The 20,948-nt window shown below is 43.1% G+C and overlaps 1 protein-coding gene across 1 annotated transcript; it reads right to left on the reverse strand.

The window, feature by feature from the left end:
• Positions 1 to 102: 102 nt before the first annotated feature.
• On the reverse strand, positions 103 to 4,217 carry LOC131265889 (uncharacterized). Its single transcript, XM_058268228.1, has 8 exons — positions 4,140 to 4,217; positions 2,509 to 4,057; positions 2,109 to 2,446; positions 1,740 to 1,937; positions 1,026 to 1,109; positions 541 to 941; positions 335 to 467; positions 103 to 270 (listed from the first exon to the last, which is right to left on the reverse strand). Exons 1-8 carry the CDS (start codon positions 4,215 to 4,217, stop codon positions 103 to 105), a joined length of 2,949 nt encoding a protein of 982 aa, XP_058124211.1.
• Positions 4,218 to 20,948: the final 16,731 nt, after the last annotated feature.

Raw genomic sequence — 20,948 nt, forward strand, 5'->3', positions numbered from 1 at the left:
GTTATAGAAACTTTTCAAAAATCTAAGAATCGTCTTGACTGACGATTGAAAAATGACTGTGTAAAATCTAAAACTTTTCGATTTGGTCTCTATTTCGAATGTTTACTTTTTAACATGGAAACGAAGTTGTTTCCGCAGCAGGTCGAGTACCATCTTACGCTTGTAAGCTCCGTGCGCTTCCCGGAACAGAGTTTTACGATTTTTTCGAGCCTCCTTTTCGGCCACTTTTAGAACATCCATTGGAAGTTGATCCAGCAACGAAAGTAAATCCTATATGAAAAAAGACGATGTAATGACCAAAACTTGGAAGACCCACATGAACAACAACACCCACCATAATGTGCTGATGTATTGCCGAAAGTTTGCTTTTGGCGCTGATCTCAACGATCTCCACCTGGCGATGCTGCAGCTTGCGTATGAACAAATACAGTTGACCAATCGCGGATGTGATGATGCGCATGATTTTGCTAAAAAGTTGGACATAAAATGGAACCTGAATAATACATTTATGCCACACAAATATCATCGAAAGGAACCCACTTGTAGACGCAATCTTTCAACGGTTCTCCCAGCAGATCGTAGTACTGCGCCTTCAGCTGTTCGTTTTTACTCTGGACCGATTCCATTTTGGCGTTGTACAGATTCAGCGTGTCGTAGTGGCTGGTGAAGTACTTGGGAAACTGCTCCAGCACGTCCTTGTAGTGGTAGTCTATCTTGCTGAACACCATCAGCTTCTGGTTGTACTTGCTGATCAGGTCGATCGTACGCAGGTTCAGCTGTATCAGGCCCCGTTTCAACAACTCCGCGTCCGGTTCACAACTCGGCAGCCGTTCCAGAGCGGGAAATGTTTTCGACACGTAGAAGTCCGCTATTTCCGTCGCGATATTGTTGCCCTCGGTGCGTATGAACAATGATTTACAGTTTTGAATGCTGTCAGAAACCTACAAATGAAAAAAAACAATGGTGTTACACAAAGTAAAAAGTCCCAACAAAAATTTCAACTCTTCCTCGTTCAATGCGTTTACCGAAAGAAGTGAACCGTCATCAGCACGATGGAAGAAATCATTCTTCAAACGCCATTGTGAATCCATCAAAAGGTAGTAGTAGTTCTAAGGAAGAAAAAGAACAACAATTCCTTAAAATCATCAAAATCAAATGTTTCTCTGAAAAATTATTTCTGGTAAGCTTAGATTTTGTTTTAATCGTTGAATATTTAGGATTATAGTGTACAGCTATGTACATATCTTATGACAGGATTATAATACAACAAGAAAATCTTTTGAGGTGTGTCGTTCGTAAATTTAACCGAATCTTTAAAATCGGTATTTTTTCAGTAGCTTTTTGTAAGTTTAATAAACATTGTAGGTTTTTGAAGTACGGTAAAGCTGTTTTAAAAATCCTCATTCTACGACTACAGATAACATCGAACTAAGTTTCCTCAAACAACCTTTTCTCCAATCAGGACAACAGTTCATTTCCGCTCCAGGGCACCTGCATACATCACCCGGCTTACCAAACTTAATGTTGAAGAAAAATCATCACCTTTCCACGAATTCACTTCATTTTCTCCGCCCCGCAGCAAATCAAAATTATCAAGCGCATTAACAAGAGCCCGGAAAAACCGGTGAAAAGTTTCGAACACAAAAAAACCCATGGCGCCCGAAAACATTCGCACTTCAAATCGCTTTACCCTCGGAACCCAACCAGGACACCACCCGCTGGCCGTTTGCGAAACTCACCCTAATTTGCATAACCCTAGCCCAGCGATCCTCCAGCAGCAGAATGCGCTCCGTAACCGAATCCATCTTGTTTTGACGAGCTTGCAGGACGCCCTTAAGCCGTGCCGTTTTCTGGGTCGCTTCCTTTTCCCGGTCAGTGGCCGATACCAGCTTCGAGTACGCCTCTTCCTTCCAAACTTTAAACTGTGGTCTGATACGCTGGAGTTTGTTTGTTGGCGTGTTTTGAGGGGTTTTTTTTTCAAGTTGGTCCGAAACGAAAGCGTAAAGTAAAGCAAACAGAGTTGAGCAAAGTAATAAACAAACCCGGACCAGGGCTCGGCCGAACGGACGGATTTCAACCCGCATCCTCCGGCATGTGCTTATTTTTACCTTGCAAAAGTTTTTAATCCAATTCGCATACCGACGTTCCAAACTTTGGCGTGCCCGGCGTTGCAGCAGGTTCTCCTCGATGAAGTACTGCAGGAACACCTTGCGCCGCCGCTCGCGCATACTGAGGATGTCCGTCTTCGGGCAGAACTTGCGCGTCCGGGGCCGGTAGCGAAGCTCGTGGACGTAGTAGTTGTCCCACTCGGTCGCCAGCCGGCTGAAGTACTTCTCGCCCGGCCCGAGCTGCTCCTCCTCGAAGTCCGGCCCGTTCACCTGCAGCCGCTGGCGAATGTCCGGGCGGGACCGCATCAGGCTGGTGTAGTACTTGGAGCGCTGTTTATCTGAAAGATGTCCACTCGAGTGTCACAGCCACCGGGGCAGAACCGGATAATGGGTTACTCACATTTCTTGAAGTCTCGCATCTTGTCGTAAAACTCCGGATCGATGTAGAACGCCCCTTTTCGGGTGTCGCTCTTCGAGAGGCTCTTGAAGCGGTTCGGTGGGAAGCGTAGCTCGAGCTTCTCCAGGGCCGGCTTCGGCTCCTCGAGCTGCAACGCTTGCAGTTTCGCCTTCCTCCGGCTCGTCTCCGACATGCACCCATCGTCCGAGGCCGTTTCGCTCGCTTTGAAGTCCTGAAACGTGGTCATCCGTTGCTGCAAGTTTTCGTCGTACTTCCGGCGGTATTGGTTTGACTTTTCCTCGATGAAGTTGTAGTAGCGACGCCGCTTCTCGGTCAAAGCAACCCTCGAGCGATCCTCCAGCGAGCTGGCACTTTTCCGATCGGCCGAACTTCGTCCCGTCGTCGGTGGAACGCTAGCACTCGAGCCCCGCGATGTTCCCGCGAGGTCCGCCTGGCGCTTGCCCTTCTTACGCCTGCTCGATCGCATGTTCTCCAGCGAACGATCGTACAGCAGCATCGTGATGCGCTTCAGCCGGTTCTTCTGCAGCCAGCGGCTCCGGAGCCGATCCTTGCGGCGCTTCTTCTGCCGCCTTATCGTCGGTATGGGGAAGTAAGGCGTCCGAAGGAAGGTGAGGATCTTGACCTCCTCCATCTGGTCCTCGTCCTCGGACGAGTCGCTGCTTTTCGGACACAGAGGAATGCGCATGTGAGACAGCCGGGTATCGATTAGGTTACGCTCACCTTCCTTCTTGGTGTCCATCTCGCGGTAGGAGCGCACCAGCAGGCTCAGCGGGATGCCGAACTTGGTCTCGTTCTCCAGCAGCGGATCCACGATCGGCAGCTGCGTGAACGGCCCGTACATGTGGCCCTCGACGTGCGGGATCTTCGTCGCCCGCCGGATCTTCGTCACCCGGCGGCCCTCGTTCGAGATGAACTCGTGCGAGCGCGTGTCCACCGAGGAGCACAGCTCCGACTCGAGTGTCTCCCGTTCCCGGCGCATCAGTTCGATGTTGCTGCGGTTCTTGAAGTTGTGCCGCTCCCGGGTGGCCCAGTCACGGAACGACACGTTCGCGCCGGCCGACGGGCGATCGTCCTCCAGCAGGATCCGATCGAGCCGTTTGATCATCTCCTTGTAGTCATCGTTGGTGAGCTTCTTCCGGACGGTGTTGCGCAGGACGTCCGACTGATCCGACGGAGTAGAATGCTCAATGTTCCCGGCCGTCTGCAGCTCGTCCGTCATCTTCTTAATGAACTCGGTCACATTCTTAGCCTTCCGTTGCTGCTCACCCCGATGCCGGCAAAGGTTCACGTTCCTCAGATCCTCCGTGAGCGTCTCCAAGATCCGATTTGACGTTCGCATACGCATCAGCTTCTGAACGGTGGAAAACCGTTGCGGGTGCAGCTTCGAGCGGAAGTTCGGCTTCTTGCTACCGAGCCCACCCATAAAGTTAACCTCGTTCGGGGGTCGATTGAACGGGATCTCATAGTTGTGATTGTAGTACGGCAGGTTAGACGACACCTCCTCGCGGTTCCACACAAAATTTTTCGTACCCTGCGATCAACGATAAGCAAACGAATAAGCAATTTTATTCTTAAACATACACAAATAACCAACTGCACATTAGACAACGCACCTGAAGCACCGAACGGTGGCTGGATTTGCTTTGGTTGCTTCCAGGAAGGAGCGAACTAGCGCTTTTTCTTGTCGACATGTTAACGAATTTGCTGAAACCAACGACTAGAGGGCTGGAGTAGATTTTGCGGAATGCTCTTATGCTGGTTTGCAGGAATTTGATTCCGTAGGAGTAGTAGGAAAATCAACACGTTGCTATGCTCCTTGCTATCGCTATGGTAAACTTCATGGAACACACTTTGGAAAGCATGCGCACCCCTGATCGTCGGTGGACCGTTGTTTATTACTTCCAACCGTTACCAAGAAACCTTCTGTTAACCAGGTAAATTTAAGTAAAATAAACTGCAAAGAATATTTTAAAGTCAAAGTGAGTTGGGGCATTTTTAAAGCAGAATAATTTGAAAAAAAATGTTGGTGAATTCGCATACGTTAAACCATGTGATAAGATAAATACAACACACGATAGAGAAAATTCATTCATTCGTTACTTCTTTATTTTTTCCTAACGAAACAGTTGATTCTTAGTGTTTGATTCTACTTTCGTACAATTTAGTCTCACCACCTTAATCATTATGCTTTGGCTTGCTTTTCAAATCTAGCCTTGCAGAAAAGGCCCCTACATTACCTTCTACATACGCCTTCCGTAATTGAAAGCGTAAACTTTGTTAATTAAGAAGAAGCATCGAACTATTTCACGAACCCGACGCACGTTTGCGGTTTCGCTTTTCTAGAAGAATAAACATTTTGTAGTAGAGTTTATCGTTTGTTTACCCTGCGTATTAAAGGCACAAACGCACACGTACACGATCGAATAGCACCAACGTTGATACGAAACCGGCAGCCTTTCGGCGTGGATGCGGACTTGAAATCCCTTTCGTAGTAAAGGCGGTGCTGCGAGGGGACGATAGTGAACCAAGGACATAGCTGGTCTTCAAAATGAGATGCCAGCCAAATTAAGCCATGCGCCGCCATGATGTTGGTCCGGGAAATGGAGACATTCATTACGAAGTCACCATCAACCGGCAGACACCAGGTAGGTTAGTGTTGGTGGTGTATCAACAAATAACTATCCGGTTGCGGGACGAAGCGCGGCGAGGGTGGTTGGTGGGGCAAAAACGGAAAAGTGGCAAATAAACCAACAAACAAACATCCCAGAAAACATATTCGAAAGGTAAACATTTGCACACGGCTACACTAGCGGCATAAATTGAGGTCCGGGGATCGCACGGGTGGAAAATTAACCAGTTTTGTCGATGTATTCTAGGTTGGAAATATAGATGGCTTATTTAACATAGGTTTAAGTTGTTAAATATCATGTTGGACACCTTGAACAAATCACAGCTATGCAACTGTTAGTCAAAACTAGTTATTGATTATAAATTCTTTGGATCTGTACCTGGAAACTATTTTTTGTGCTTTGATGTACTTACTCAAATAAGACGCTTTAAAATGATAAATAAACAACACAAACACAGCTCAACTATCAAAACAATGTAAAACATCGTTAAAGTTTTAAATCTGCACTACAAAGAATAGTTGAGCGTAGTTTCCTTTGCTCCTATTTATTTAAATCCTATATAAAAGCAGCTTGAACTAATCCTCCACTTCAAAACAACAATATTTTCCGAAACAAAATGTTTCTCCCTGGTGCTGAAGCTAAAGTTGAGGAAACTACACAAAAATTTCACTGCACAAATCCAACCCCTTTTGAGCGAACAAAATTGTGTGGTTAAGGGAATTAAAAGTTTTATTCATCGTTACATTCATGTTTTGTATTACGTTTCTAAATCCAGCTCGGTTATTTCAAAGGTTTTCCGTGACCAAACTTTCGATTTCTGTAGCTTTTTGTTTCGAAGTCCTTTTATATGTTTATCCGTATGTATATGTTTGCAACTTGTCCAACAATGGCCTAAAGAAACATAATTGATATCAACTCTTATTTTTAATACAAAATTTTATTTAATCGATATAAAAAAACAATTTCATGAATAAGAACAAACAAATCATCTCAAAAGTATTATAATTACAGTGTCATATATTTTATTGCGTTAAAAATGCTCAAGCTTTAATAAATACGTTTTTTTTATTTACGTAATATTCAGCCATAAAAGTTGCTTTCAGAACGATTGAACAATATTCGCATTGATTGTTAAAGTCAAACCTATAGCCCATCTTTCAGCAAGATTCGGTTCTATTCCATTCCTTTCCGCATCTTGATGACCCCTCGGTTCTATTCCATTCCTTTCCGCATCTTGAGGCCACAAAAGGGTGCTCCTGAACGACAATGACGACAACGGAGGGCCTTAAGCTCGATTGCTTTTTAAACTGCATACACTGCATGAAGCACCACAAGGAATGGACACCACTCTACGCCACGGCCGGACGTCTCGGACTTGCCGGAATCTGTAAGAAATCTTCTTGCACTCTACAAAAAAAAAAATGGTTCAAAGTATACAAACAATGCCTCCCTTCCTTCGGGGCTGTCCCGTGTGTCACGCAAACAATCTCCGACCGGCTCGGAAGGAATGTTGCCCATCATTCCCCTGGTACCCGGAGCTCAGTGAGTGTAAGGAACCCTTGCCCGTTCATCCTCAACACGGAGGGACACAAGAATCAACTTAGCCCTAGAAGCACCACCCGGTTTGCGAGTAAATGAACTAGAAACGAAACTTTTGCCGAAAAGATAAATTTAAAATTTTCTTCATGATTGTCTTTCAGCCAACCCCTTTTTACCAACACCGCCCTCCCCATGACAGGGGCCTCAAAGAGGGTACCTCCGTTCTCCGCTCGAAACAAGGAACGATAGATATGGAGACAGAGAGGAAACGAACCCTTGCAAGACTGTAGTGTATGTGCAAACTCTTACATTTCACTTTATATATTTTCTTAGCTCTCCATGCTGGAATTTACCCCTTTTTTGTGTGCGCACATCCATTTTCTCAACCGCTCCTTTGGTTTTGTTGCATGGCCCTCGCCCGTTTTCGCCAAGTACTTGTGCATGCCAGTCCGGCTTCTATCTTCCAACTGTCAGCCCGTCGTTGTTCGTAGCTCGGCGGGTTTCACTATCTCGCAGGAGTGAACTGCCGGGAAGCCAGGAAGCCGGGAAGCTTTCACAAAGATCCCATAACTCTGCTGTGCGAAGTACTGCGAGTGACGTACGCCAAAGTTAAGCAGCGCAACTTTCGGGTGTAAACTCTGGTGTTATCTTTACCATTTGCCGGCAATGCACGGCAAGCATTAGGCACCAAAAGCTATCGATTTACGGCACCAGATGGCAAAGGCGCTTGGTTTAATGTATGTCTGCACAAGATGTTATGCAAAATGGTTGGTTTGGCCAGTAAATGAGAAAAATTCAACCATCCTAAATGGAAAAGTGTAGAAAACTGAAAGGTTTGATTTTGCTCAATAGAATCACAAGCAAATACCGCTTTTCAAAAGTAAATATTGTGTAACACTTTAACCTCAAGTTTTGTTTATTTATCATCAAATCAATTAACTTAATAGCTCTTCGATTTTCAAATGGAGGTCATTTAAACGTTCCATCCTCTGCGTTTTCAGTTGGAGGTAAAAGTACACGTGCTCCAATGTTTTGCGGTGAATTCATCACATTAATGTATTTAACCTATACCAGCAATGAACATTTCACCTTTTCCAAAACCCTTCATTTCACTCATGCAACGAAATTAGGGAACCTAACATAAAACCGATACTTCACAAAAAAAAACGTAAATATTGCCAAGGAAGATGGAAACTCAATACTTTCTTTTGCTTGAAAACGGAACGTTACCAACCTAGCTCGAACAGAGATCAAACCGTTGGATAGCGGTTCTCTCACAACCAATTGGCCTTCCCACGGAAAATGGGCTAACACGGAAAGAGGAACTTTACTTAAACCAAGCCCGTTCGCAGCAGAACTTCCGCACCAAAGGGGGGAAACTGCCAGCATGCCTGCCCTCGTTCAGAATTTTTGGCTTTTCTTTTCGCTTACTTTCCACCACACCAGCAACCTTTCTTCTGCGAACCATGAATCGACCGCCTTTCCATCAAATAAAAAGTCAATCAACTAATTTGAAATCTATACAACCGAATCGTTCCATCTAATCTGACCGCAAGCGTGACGACAACGGGCGATAAAGACCCAAAGTGCCCGTCGGCCACCGCCCGTCGGGATCGAACCCTTCCCGTCCAGATTGGGTAAGTAAGGGTTTTTCGTGGTCTGCGTGAATGGAAGGGAAATAATGGCAAGTGAATAAGAAAAACTAACAACCCAATAATCAAACCTCTCGAACACCATGAGCCACCAGGCGTCTCCTTGGTTCATGTTGAAGCATAAAATTTTGTAAACTTTTTAAACATGTTAAAACACAGTATAATTAAAAATCATGTGAAAATTAATTCACCTTTTCAAAACATACAGTATAATACGAAAGACATATATAAAAAGAAAAACATAATACAAAAGACATATATGACAATAATTTTTACACGACAATAATGTTTGCATCCCAAAACTAAAATTATTGTTTTAGTAAAATTTAACTTTGAGACCATTAAAAATGAAACTAAACACTGTAAATTAATTTATTTAACTAATTTGTAAAGTAAAACAAAGCGTAAACTATTATAACATACTCCCGTTGTGCGTTGGATGGTTTATTCCTGTAACATTCTTCATCGCATTCGGTAGGCCGTTGCTTCTTACGCATAACCCTCCCAAACCATGTTCCGCATTCGTTCGATCCTTCCCGGGGTCGGTTTTAATCTTTTTCCAACTGCCCATTTCCATTTCCATTCCCGTTCAATTGCGAAACACGTCACTTCTGTGCTTCGATTGGCTTCGCTCGTCAAACCGGAACATGGGAGAAAATCAAAAAATCAATCCAAATGACCGCAAAAGCCACCACACCATCCACCGGTCGATCGACGGGGCCTGATAATGGCTTTACCATGTTTATTGGCCATCGGGGCGGCGAGAGAACCCGGGGTACCCCACGCAGGATGGGCAACAGTCCTTGATTCCTATATCAAGGCCTGGTGCCTTTCCCAGCGATTGACTTTCGCTGCCATCTTTTCCGTTTGTGTGTGTTTTTTTCTATGCTTTGTGTCCTTCCGACCGACTTGTGTCGTTTGCGGTAACGGCGGTCGGTGCTGGCGGTCTGTTTTAAGCACGATTAGCATACTTATTGGTTTCTGGTGCCTCGTCCGCCCGTGATCCCTTTAATGTCGTGAAATTACCGATCCGATTGGCAGTTTCCGGCGGATCGAAGGGCTGACGCGCAGTGCTTTCGTGAGAAGGACAAAAGGAAACAAAACAAAATAGAAAGGAAAAAACCACCGAACGAACGCACAAATGTTTATGTATGGCTATGTGATCGGAATTTCGCTATCGGCATTAGACGTCGGTAAGCCGTACGGATGGGCTAGCCAGGCACCATCTGCTTCCACGCGTCGAAGGACAAAGATGGCGAACAGATCCGGCTCCCAGCTCTGACAGAATTGACTGACACGTCCTTTGCATTGGGAATGGCCAGCGAAGGGAGGGTCGCACCGCAACTCTATTTCAGATTAGGTGGACGTTAATTTTTCCCTGCCCTATCTCGCTATCGTGACGCTTGCAGTCGTCGGGCGAGGACATCGGTCGAATCGGCACCTTTGGAAGACTCTGGAAAGCTTTTACCATCGTGATTGGACGTTAATTGAACAAAAGTTTCAATATTAAAGACACGAAACCGGCTCGATGGAATATTAGCTTTTGTGTTGGTTTGTTAATATTTTCTGATTCCAACAAAATCGACAAGAAAAGGATACCAAAGGATTTAGATCAATAGTACAATATCTTCAACAACACTCCTTTTCCTATCATCGTCCTGGCTAAAAGAAAGACTTAAATGTCAATAATTTTACTCTAACCATCTTTGTTTCTTTATTTTGACTCTTGTGATCCTTACACAAGAATTCGAAAATGTAGGAGAGCAGTATGTCAGCATTAAGACGTTAAAAAGCTTTGAATTAATTATCCATAGAATAAAACACCTGAGGGAATTATCTTCAATAAGGTGAACATTTTCTATCAAGTCGAAACCACTTATTATGGATATATGACCAAAATTTCACCAGCCTGATTCAACAATATACTCACAAGGAAGACTTTGAAGGTAGGGCAGCTTCACCACCTTAAGGCGCCAGAGGGTTAACTAAGTGTTTATGAGCCTCAACATATGGCAAAAGCCCATAGCGGCTTGTTTGAATGTTAAACGGTACCGTCTTCTGATGTTAACAAGCGCACAGAGCTAGATTTATTGCGTTTTTCTTCTCAGCGATTTTATGAGGGAAAAATATAGGTGTGAGAGGAATGAAGTTGGATCGCTTTCTAATTGTTCGCTTCCCACGTGGATTTTATTGCTCGGAAAAGAATTGTATAGCTGCGGAAAAGCCCCGGTTTTTCACGCATAAATATTTAATTGACATTTAATCGAATAACTGGTGCACAGCGCCAATTGATCGTTTGGTGGTCAAACGGGTCGTGATAAAAATGTTGCGTCACCCACAGAACATACAGACAATATTGCATATTTGACAAAAGACCAGACCGGGTGGGGGGCCGGATGCGTTTCGTGGTCAGCAGAATTATGGAAATTATGAAGCCAATGGCATTTTTACGATACACACTCTTCACGCCCACGCCCCGAGCGTGTCTATGCAAGTCCTCCCTCCCGTAAGGGCTGTTCATCGCTGGAAGAGGAAGGCTTCGGGGAGAAATTACAATATCAGATTGCTCCGGACCCGATAGGCGTCGAACTCATCGACGGTATCGGGGAAAATGCTGCCTGATAAACGGCTGACCACGAAAACCGCGGATTACATAAATTGATAAACTGATTCATTAGCCCCGCCTGGTTAATGCGTCAAAAGTGCATTCCGTGTTGCTGCTGCTGCTGCTGCCGCTTCTGGGATGCGGTTAGCGTCGCTTGGGGCCGGGTCCCATGTGGTTCGTTCGATGGGTGCGTTGCAATCGCTGTCGAACCATAATAGCAAGTCAGCAAGATAGTATGGTAGGCATGTTGCAAATGCAACGTGAAGTTTTCGAAACATAAAATGCTTTATTCATCGATAGATCCTAATGCGGTTTATTTCAAATATAATGGTAATAGTTTAGACATATAAAAATGGTAGAAAAATATATGTTTTAATGTGAAATGTTTTACCAAGTTGTTACAACAATATAATAATATCTTTTCTTCGTTTACTGCATGATCTTTCATAGTATAACTATCAAATGTATTTAAAACATCATGAAGTACCAAAATGTTTTCATTCTTTATCTCAAAACAGAATGTTAAGAAACCAGAGATCAAAGTAAGATCTTATTCCATCCATTCGGAGCCATTCGTAAACCTTTTCTGGAGGAATTATGTACATTATCCGAAACTTAAATGAAATGAAAATCCTGGCAAAAGAAACGAAATGACAATTCGCACGAGCTGCTGAGAGCGGATATGACTAACGGACAAAAACTTTACCCTGTTGTAAAATCTCCTGAACGCTCAAACCAGCCCCAGAAGTGCTTGTATTCCTTGTTTTCTCCCTTATTTGACTTTACCCTCGCCCGGCTCGAACGCTAACCGCAAGTTGGGGCTAAATTTATCGTTAAATAGCGGCGAAAGCGGCAGCGAACGAAAAAAGAAAACGGTTCGTCTCGCGACAGCTTATTTCCGGTACATTCGGCAGCGTTTCTACGACGGATTTTAATGTAATTTTCCCAAAGTCAAACGAATGCAGCTCGTTGGTAAGCCCTCGCTGCTCATTGTGTTGGACATTCCGTTCAGCTCGGTTTCAGTTTCTTTGCTAGCGATGTTTTTTTTTTAAATTTCTTTTTCGGAGTCTCCCTCAAATACGATGTCTCCGAAAGAATGTCCCTACGCTGGCAAGCATTACGCCTAACTGACGCTGACAGAAAGGAAAACGCCCGCTCGCCCTGCGGGAATCTCAAAAGTGCCACGGGTGGAGGGAAAAGATTTCCCGGAGCAACTATCAAACAAAAAAAAAACTCCTCCTCCAACTAAAAGATTTCAAACGCGATTACTAACGACGCAGCAAACAAAAAACTTACGGGAGATTTATTTCTGATAAAATTCATTTTGCACAATTTATGACTAGTGATAGTCCCGGTTTTACGATTCCGGGATGGATCTTTCCGTTTTTATATCCACAGCGTAACCCCCTTTACAATCGCTTACATCCGCCTACAGTACGAGCTTAATGTGACAATGCCGTACCTAACGCTGTTGGGAGATGATTTCTCTTTATTGCCATCGAGCTTTGTTCCACTTTTGAAACTTTAACCCCTAGTTTCCGTTCACAAAACGATTTTTTCAAACATATCTGACAGGGGAACATGAGGAAGATAATATTCCTGGAAAGTCAACAGAATATTTTTACACCACATAAAGTAACAACTTATGACAGTTGGTTGACATGTAACTATTAAAATTAGTATAAGGCACATACTTCTACAACCGACACATCTAATGCCATATTTTTTAAAATCATACATTCTATCGCAAAGGTACGCACTTAAGTTATATTATAATCATATTTCTTGTGAATGTTGATAAACATCTTTTATTTTCAAGTTCATTACAACTCTTCAAACCATACTTTCATAGCTGTTTAATAATGGTTCAACTACAAAAACCTTGGATGCTGGCAAATGCTGAACAAACTATCCGTATCCGTTAATTTTTCTTGTAGAAGCTCTTTTGAGAATCTAAATAATTCCTTCCGCTTACAAAACGAAGAAAAACAAAAAAATACACTCCAGCAACTCCTGGGAGCAATGCTGACCGCTCTCGACGTTTGATACTGCAGCTTTGGTTGGGTTTTGAATTTTTCCTTTTATTCCGGCCCACAATTTCACTCGTGATTCTTGCGCTGCATTCGCTGCCGGACCATGGGACGACAATTGCACGGGCTTCACCGAGGCCAAGGTTCCAGTTTCCCTCGCACAATGCAGGCATTGGACCCGATGGTGGTTCGCGTTTCACTCCCCGGGTGCAGTTCCGGGGGATGCTGGGGATGCAAATGACAAAGTTTTTGGTTTCAAGTAAACACATTTTACTGTGTTTTTGACATTTATAAATGGGTTTTTGTGGAATGTTTCCCAGACCCGCCCGAACCCGAATGGCACCAACCGGGGTTTAGGGGGGGTTTTTTGTGCTTTCCCTTGTAATGGGGAGCGTTTGCTACGGATACAAAAAAGCAGTAAAGTACAGGTTTCACACTGGTGTTTTTCGTGTCGTATTAAAATAGAAGGTGTTTAGCTTAAAGGATCGACGAGTTAAATCGTACAAAAATCATCAAATATTTTTATATTTTTAACCGTTTACCAATTGGTAAGTAACATCCTGCTACACTCAAAAGAACCTTCCAGTGCCCAAAAACTGTCTACCAGAGCCCAAAATACAGCAGTTTCATCCAACATTTCAACATTTTTTTGTAGACAGTTAGCAACCCAACTTTGCCAATAAACAAAGCACCTATCTCACGTTTCACGACAATATGTCATCCATTGGAAAGTTTTCATGCATTTAATGCAATATTGCCCTCCCTCAATATCAAGCGGAAATGCACGAACGATGGGGCGGAAGGGCATATCTGTAGGAGGATAGGAAAAAGAACCCCAACCCAACCCACCTCGATGTAAATGGAGATTTTTGGTGTCCTTTTTTCTACTTTTATTATTGCTACCCATGCTTCGAATGGCGCCCCGCTTCCGGTTCCACTCTGTTGGCACCATTTCAAATGGCGCTTCCGCGAAACATTGGAAATCTTTTCCCCGGAACACAGGTCCATGGTGCGCATCGCTGCCAACTAGGAATATCTCCCCCACACCTCCCTACGCCTATGTCGGGCGATTCGGGAAACCCAAGGTTTTTGGCATACCGATCCGCGCACGTTACGTACTCGCGAATTTCCGAAAGAATTCGAAGAATTTATGTTTCCAACGGCGAATCCTTTACCGGCTCCCTTTTCCTAGATGCACTGTTGTGGACAACGGTTGTGACATACGCTTCGCCGGAAGGCAACCGGCAAAAATATGAACAAACAAACGCAACCCACGGAAGCTGCAGCGAATAACAGGAAAACAGGTCCGAATTTTCCGAGTATTTTATTGTTGAAGAGAAAAAATAAATAAATTTAGATTCCAATGCCAGCATTAAATAATATCAAATAGTTTCCATTCCAGTTTCAAAGGAAAAACTACATATCTTTTAAATAAAAACTATTTGTAGAATTGCCGATTTTATTTTAAGTCGAATAATTTTCACTTTCCAATATTTTTCCCGGAATGCCCAGATGTCAATAAAAAAAAAAACAACCAAACGTAAGCCCAAACATAAACAAAACATTAGAAAATAAGCATGACAAAGTATAACCAGCAAAGTATTGTGTTACTCAAACCGAATTATATCTAGCCCTGCCATTTCAACATTATTGTACCTGACCTGACCACTTGAAGATGAGAATACATGTGGATCCTTCTTCTTGTCCCTTTTTAACACTAGATAATACTTTTGCACACCACAACCAACCCCGCACTTGGAAGCGAGCATGAAAAGTTGCTAGTTTAAAGTAATTTGTTGCTTCGCTGTTTATGCTTTTGAGTTATGACCACGTTGTTGGTGGTCTCCACTAGAGTTTGCAGAATTTAGTTTTTTCGCTTTTGTTTAGCATCGCAGCTCTTTTCCTACTTTCTCTATCGGTTTGTTGTTTTCCCTTCTTAAATCCTCCTAGAAGCACCGTATTTCCAACTGCTACGCCCTGTTGTCTTGTAGATATTTTTTATTCTCAGCTGATTCTTTTTTTATATTTCCCAGTTTACTAGCGTTCTAACATGCCCTCTCTCACACAGGGACACACCTCCCCCCTCTCATTCTGCTGGGAGCTTTTATGCAATGCCTGTGGTTTTGCCCTAGCTTCCGACCAAACTCTTAACCACCATTGTTCAGCAAGAATGGTTTTGATAAAGGTTTATGGCTTTTATTGCTTTTATTTATGCCATGGTTATAGATCAATACTACCACATCCGAGCCGTCAAGTCGTGTGTACGTACGTGCGTTTCTTTGCCATTGCTTTTCCCCATTGCTCAAGCGGTTTTTTATTTGCTGTCGTTTCTTGGCCGTCGTTTTTTTTTCCTACTCTTTCCCCATTCAATGATGTTGTTATCCATTCGCTGCCACTCAAAATATGGCAAATTTTTTCCGCCTGTTCCAGTTCGATCTGTTTCCTTCAAATTTTCCCTCATTCATGACCACCCCACTACACTCGCTCTATGATGTATGCTTCGCGTGAGTCTGACACTCTGGTTCTGGTTCTGGCGCCTGGAGTTTGTCGTCATTTCCGGCGTCGGCGGTATACCGAGCCTGCTCCCGAAAACAAATCTTCCCGATCGTCTGGGCGGAAGTGTGCGATGCTGAATTCACTTGCGCGATCGTGAATCGTGGGTTGCGGTTGAGTGCGAGCGTGTTTTATTGTTTTTCCATTTTATTTTCTACATCGATTGTTTCGTGGTGGGAAAAACGGGTGAATTACGGCCACTTAGCATTGATTGGATGAAGCATTCCATTTTTCACAATTTAACTTGAACGTCGGTTCATCGGTACGTGAGAGGGGGATTTAAATTGCAAAGCAGCTGTAGTTTTCTTCATTCCTTTAAAGCTGTTTCATACCGATCACGAAATTTTTCATTTTTCCAATCTAATGTAAAGTTTGTGTGTTGTTTTCAACATTCTTTTTTAAACAATCCTCCTAAGATTAACTAAGATTGGGTCACTAGCCTCACGCTTGATTTCAATAAAATTAAAATACCTTTTAGTGTTTTGAAAACATCCTTTCAAACCAAACTATCGTCAATAAGGTTGCAATGCACCATTTTGGCAAGTCCAACACTTTTTTCCTTAAAAAAAAATGTTCAAAAACATCTGGGCAAACGCCGACAACAAGTTTGTTGTCTCTGACGTAAGATTAGACAGAAAAGAGACAAAAAATCGCAGCAACTGCGCCATCTTCAGATTTGAGAAAGAAAAAAAGTGGTATAAAAAAATATAACCATGTAGCAGAAAGAGAAATGACACACGAGAACTTACCCAGACGAAATTTTATAAATTTTAATCCACCATCATAAGTTTTACGTTCGATGCAAAGCCCTTCAAACACAAACACAGATTCAACCAGATATGCTACAGTAAATGAATGGACAAACCCATACTAAGCTGTTAACTTGTCTACCCATAGCGTTAAAATGTATCAATGTGGAATTCAAATGATGAAACCATGGAAACATAATTGTACAAAAGTTAAAATTACGTACGAACACCACATGCACCGCGATCCATACGACGCCGGAGTTCATATGTCAGGTTCATGCCGAATTACGTCTGCGAAGTTACGCTTTATCACCCAATCCACTCGCGTTTCGCTGAAAGCACCCAGGACGCAGATAAGGTGAGCATGAATTCGCCGGGTTCACTCCGCACCGGTAAAGCGGCAAATCAAAGCGAAAGACGCCGAACTTTTCCAACAAATCACGGAGGATAAATCCTCGGGAAAATCCCCGTCTCTGAACCGAAGCTACCCGTCATCGCTCGCCCAAACTCGGGGTGGATGAGGTTCGCCACTTTTCACGGATATTCATGGGGATTTTTTTTTCTCGTCTTTTTTCCCTCCAACTAAATGCACGGAATATTCGTCACTCAACTCGACAGAACGTGTGGTAAAATTACTTTCCCGTGGTTCTATGGAACGCCATATAGTGCACGCTATCTGTCATGTAGAAGGTGAGCTGTGACTCAGGAGATGATATGGAATTATCGGGATCGCTGCAGACGAAGCAAATTTCCCGGGCTGCTGTACGTGAAGCAGCTGCTGAGTGAAAGTACATTGGATTCACCATTCATTGCAAGGTAGTCACCTTACTCGAGTTCTTTATGCAACATTCTTTCGCAGGTGACTGTCAATTAGTCTATGCCAGATTGCGAGTTCTTTGCATTGGAATTTACATTAGGTCGATCACCTTGACTATTGAAGAAAATGAAATTCTAGAAGAATGTAAGCTACTTTCAATGTTTACAACTCAACTTATTTGAACTTTTTCACTTAATACAATTGAGTTTGAATCCTTTCGCGACTGCAAATTAAAAACAAATCATAAAAGTTATAATTGCTCCCTTCAGCATAAACTTTGTCGTACGTATTATTTGACCATATCCATTTTTAATATCGTCTATAGATATGCTTTTTTCGAATGAAAATAAAAAAGCGTTGCTACAAAAGAAAGCAAATGAATTCAAATTTGTTTATTTGACCATTCAACCAAACCATCGCTCGCTAGGCCTAGGCAGAGATAAGAGCTTTGTAGAGAGAAAATAATACACTTTAACAACACTGCAGCCATCGGCATGAATTCAATTTCATCACCGCATGCGAAACATGGTACCATTTGGGAAATGAGAACGTATTCCGTTTCCCTCGCCACTTCAAACATTGATGGGGTCGTGTATCGGAAAGAACCAGGGCAGGCCTAGCTAACCGTAATAGGGTTTTGATGCAACTAAAGCTTTTTCCTGAAAAGAATCCTACAACGTTCGGAAACAGAGGGGGGCGGGAGAGCAGTCGATGTGCATACCGCTATCAGCTAAAAGATCTGCATCGAGAGACCCCTACATGAGAAGAGGTGCACCCGGAAAGAGGATGCATTGGTAAAAATTGAATTCACAAAGCCTATAAAACGGGAAATGTAATAAAGATGCATCAACATCATCATCATCATCATCAGCGTTGCCGTCAATTCAGAGCGATACAGCAGAACAAATCGCAAACGAATCTACATATCCGGCCACGATTCGGTTATCCCGCCAACGACATGAAAGGGCGCTTTTTAGGAGCGCACGCGATTCGTCCATACAAAAAATCTGCCATCAACTCCAAATTTCATTGCACCGTACCGGCGTAGGGCATGCTTGGCAGTGGTATCTTTTTTACAATTTGGTTAGTTACGCCACACACGAAAAAAAAACCCCAAATTCCTTTTTCCTTTCGCTGATGATGTTAAAATACCATATGCGAAGTGAAAAGTTCATCCGATTCCCTCAAGTACTTTTTATTTATTTTTATCTCAAACTCCACTTTCTTGAACTTCTCGACCACGTTCCCGACCACGACTTGAGTGTTGGGTCGGGTGTATGTGTGCACCCTGATGGTACCCGTTTGTCCTTTTTGCTGCAGTACAAATAGGTGAAACATTCACTTCAACCCTCCCCCCAACGGAGCAGGGAAAAGCTGCACACAAAGTTTGAGAAGCGGCACTGAAAATTGGACGGAAAGTAACAAAAAAGTGGTATCTCCACCTAATCCCGAGAAAAGGCTACCTTTGCTTTGAAGTTGTGCCACTCGAATCCCCGAATAAAAAGAATGCAATGCATTTCTTGTGCCGTATGGAAAGCGGATGCGGTAAGCGGATGCGCTGGTCACGAGCTAACGTTAATAAACCCAAACGTGATCAAGGATTCTAACTCCTCATTCACCGCACGAACTGTACGAGGGTGGACTCCCTGCAAGGGACTTTCAAAGCGCATCTCGAAAAATGAACGCTAGAAATGATGGATCATCACGTACGTTCGTTACATTCGCGTCCTATGCTCGTGAAAAGGCCGGGATTCAAACAAATTTTCAAGTTGATGCTGCGGTAGAATCATTGGCGACCGGATCTAATTATGATCATTACGGTCGGCTCTTATGCAAATTGATATTTCATCGTTTTCGTGTTCCTTGGCGCTTTAAGATAGCCACAGGTAAGCAGATATCAATCACCATTACGAAGAGTGCACTTGCTTTATCATGAAGATGGTAATGAAATTTACATCGAATTTGACATCGTTGATGGAAGTATAAACTCACATTAATTTTATTTTGTATTTATCTTTTGTTAGTTTCTAATCATTCGGATGTTGTTTTACTGCAACTAAATAAAGAAATAACATTTTAAATCAATTTCCAATTGGAAAACTGAACAAACATTGTCAGTTATAAAGAAATACGGTATGAAAAATCATTCTACTTTTCTAATAAGAGGACCCCTAATGCCAGGCACAGATTAACCAAGCAGGCAAGGAAAAATATTGATGAAAAATTAATAATGCCTGGCTGTTCAAACTTAACAAATTCTAATGTTTCGATTGCCCGTACTTGTGCTATTGCGGTGCTTTGTCGGTAATCACGGTAAAAAGAAATACGGTATGAAAAATCATTCTACTTTTCTAATAAAAGGACCCCTAATGCCAGGCACAGAGTAACCAAGCAGACAAGGAAAAATATTGATGAAAAATTAATAATGCCTGGCTGTTCAAACTAAACAAATTCTAATGTTTCGACTGCCCGTACTTGTGCTATTGCGGTGCTTTGTCGGTAATCACCGAAAACTCACATTCAAGTGGACTAATGCACATTACAACCATTACCAGCAATCCCATTTTCGAACTAAAACTGATCGTCCCCCTGGTAGTAATCACCCCCGCCGCCAGCAGCTCGGCGGTATCCTTTCGGGCAATCCTTTTTCGATTATGAAAATTTAACCCGCGGGAAAATGCTACCAACGCTTCATCAAACGATACTGTTTGACCCTTGGAATGATCGACACGAGTAAGCTGCTCACTGGCAATGTGTTAAACCATCCCAAAGCTCGTGTGCGTTTGTGTGTGTTTTCCGTAGTTCAACCATCTGCTCGCCATTACGTACGCCATCTCGTAAAACATAAAACTGTAAACAGCATCGACTCCATCGCCGATGGAATGGAGTTGGCCAAAGTACGCCTCAAGCTCGTTCGGTAGCATTTTCCCAATTGGCCTGCCATTATTATAATCATCATTAGTCGTCGTCGAGGAGCGTCTGGGAAACCGTTTTTCCGTGGGCGAGAGAGGCAACCATCCCGCAAAAAGTAATATCAAAAACAAACGAATTTGGGAAGATAATTCCCTCAAGGAATCGGTGCTTTGCTGCTGCCGAAGCATTTCCGGGACGATGGAATTTTCCAAACATACCAACAATAGCAGCGGACCGGAAACGGGCCCTCGGAAGAACAGAGCTTATTCCTTTCGAAACACTTTTCCCACGCAGCGATACACAATTACGATCGCATGCATTGGCAGAGCCGGAGCAAGTCGTTCCCGAGACCACCACTGGCTGTCAATTAGGAAGTGCAGTGAATGCATTTTATAGATACCACGCCACTTGGGTCATGTTGGGCGAGATTTTTATGTTGATAACCCTCAGCAAGCACACACACACACACTCTCTCGGCGAGGAAGGAGGGAAATCGTTTCGAATGGGAATGTTTGGCAGAAACAAAACCGGAAAGTAAAGTGCAATTGCAAAACTTACCCGGAATGACTTCTGAGAATCGGTGCAGGAACAAAGCGATGGAAGAAAATCAACTTCAGCTCCTGAAAAGGATTAAATGGAAAACAGTAAAAAGTAAACATGGATTTCAAAAAACACATTCAATTGCTAGGGAATTGAAACTCTATAGAGATTTCTAGTGCTATTTGTGCATATAACGCAAAATGCTATTTAAATTTCTCGGGAATAATAAACAGTGCAAGAAAAAGAACAGCTTCTTTAACGCAGAATAATCGCTTCTCACAAGAGGCTAAAGTAATGTTACATAAATTCAACCGCCGGTTTAGATCAGATCCAACCCTCAGGCTTCGAACCATCAAAGAAAACACATAACTTCTTCTGGTCCGTTCGACATGTT

The sequence above is a fragment of the Anopheles coustani genome, chromosome 2, assembly GCF_943734705.1.
Source record: "Anopheles coustani chromosome 2, idAnoCousDA_361_x.2, whole genome shotgun sequence".
Lineage (NCBI taxonomy): Eukaryota > Metazoa > Arthropoda > Insecta > Diptera > Culicidae > Anopheles > Anopheles coustani.

What these genes read in the sequence shown, in the direction of transcription:
- LOC131265889 (XM_058268228.1), bottom strand. Translation starts at nt 4,217, where the DNA reads ATGTCGACAAGAAAAAGCGCTAGTTCGCTCCTTCCTGGAAGCAACCAA. An exon ending in GGATTAAAAACTTTTGCAAG is followed by an intron (nt 1,938 to 2,108) that starts GTAAAAATAAGC and finishes AACAAACTCCAG; the next exon opens with CGTATCAGACCACAGTTTAA. An exon ending in TTGAAAGATTGCGTCTACAA is followed by an intron (nt 468 to 540) that starts GTGGGTTCCTTT and finishes CCAACTTTTTAG; the next exon opens with CAAAATCATGCGCATCATCA.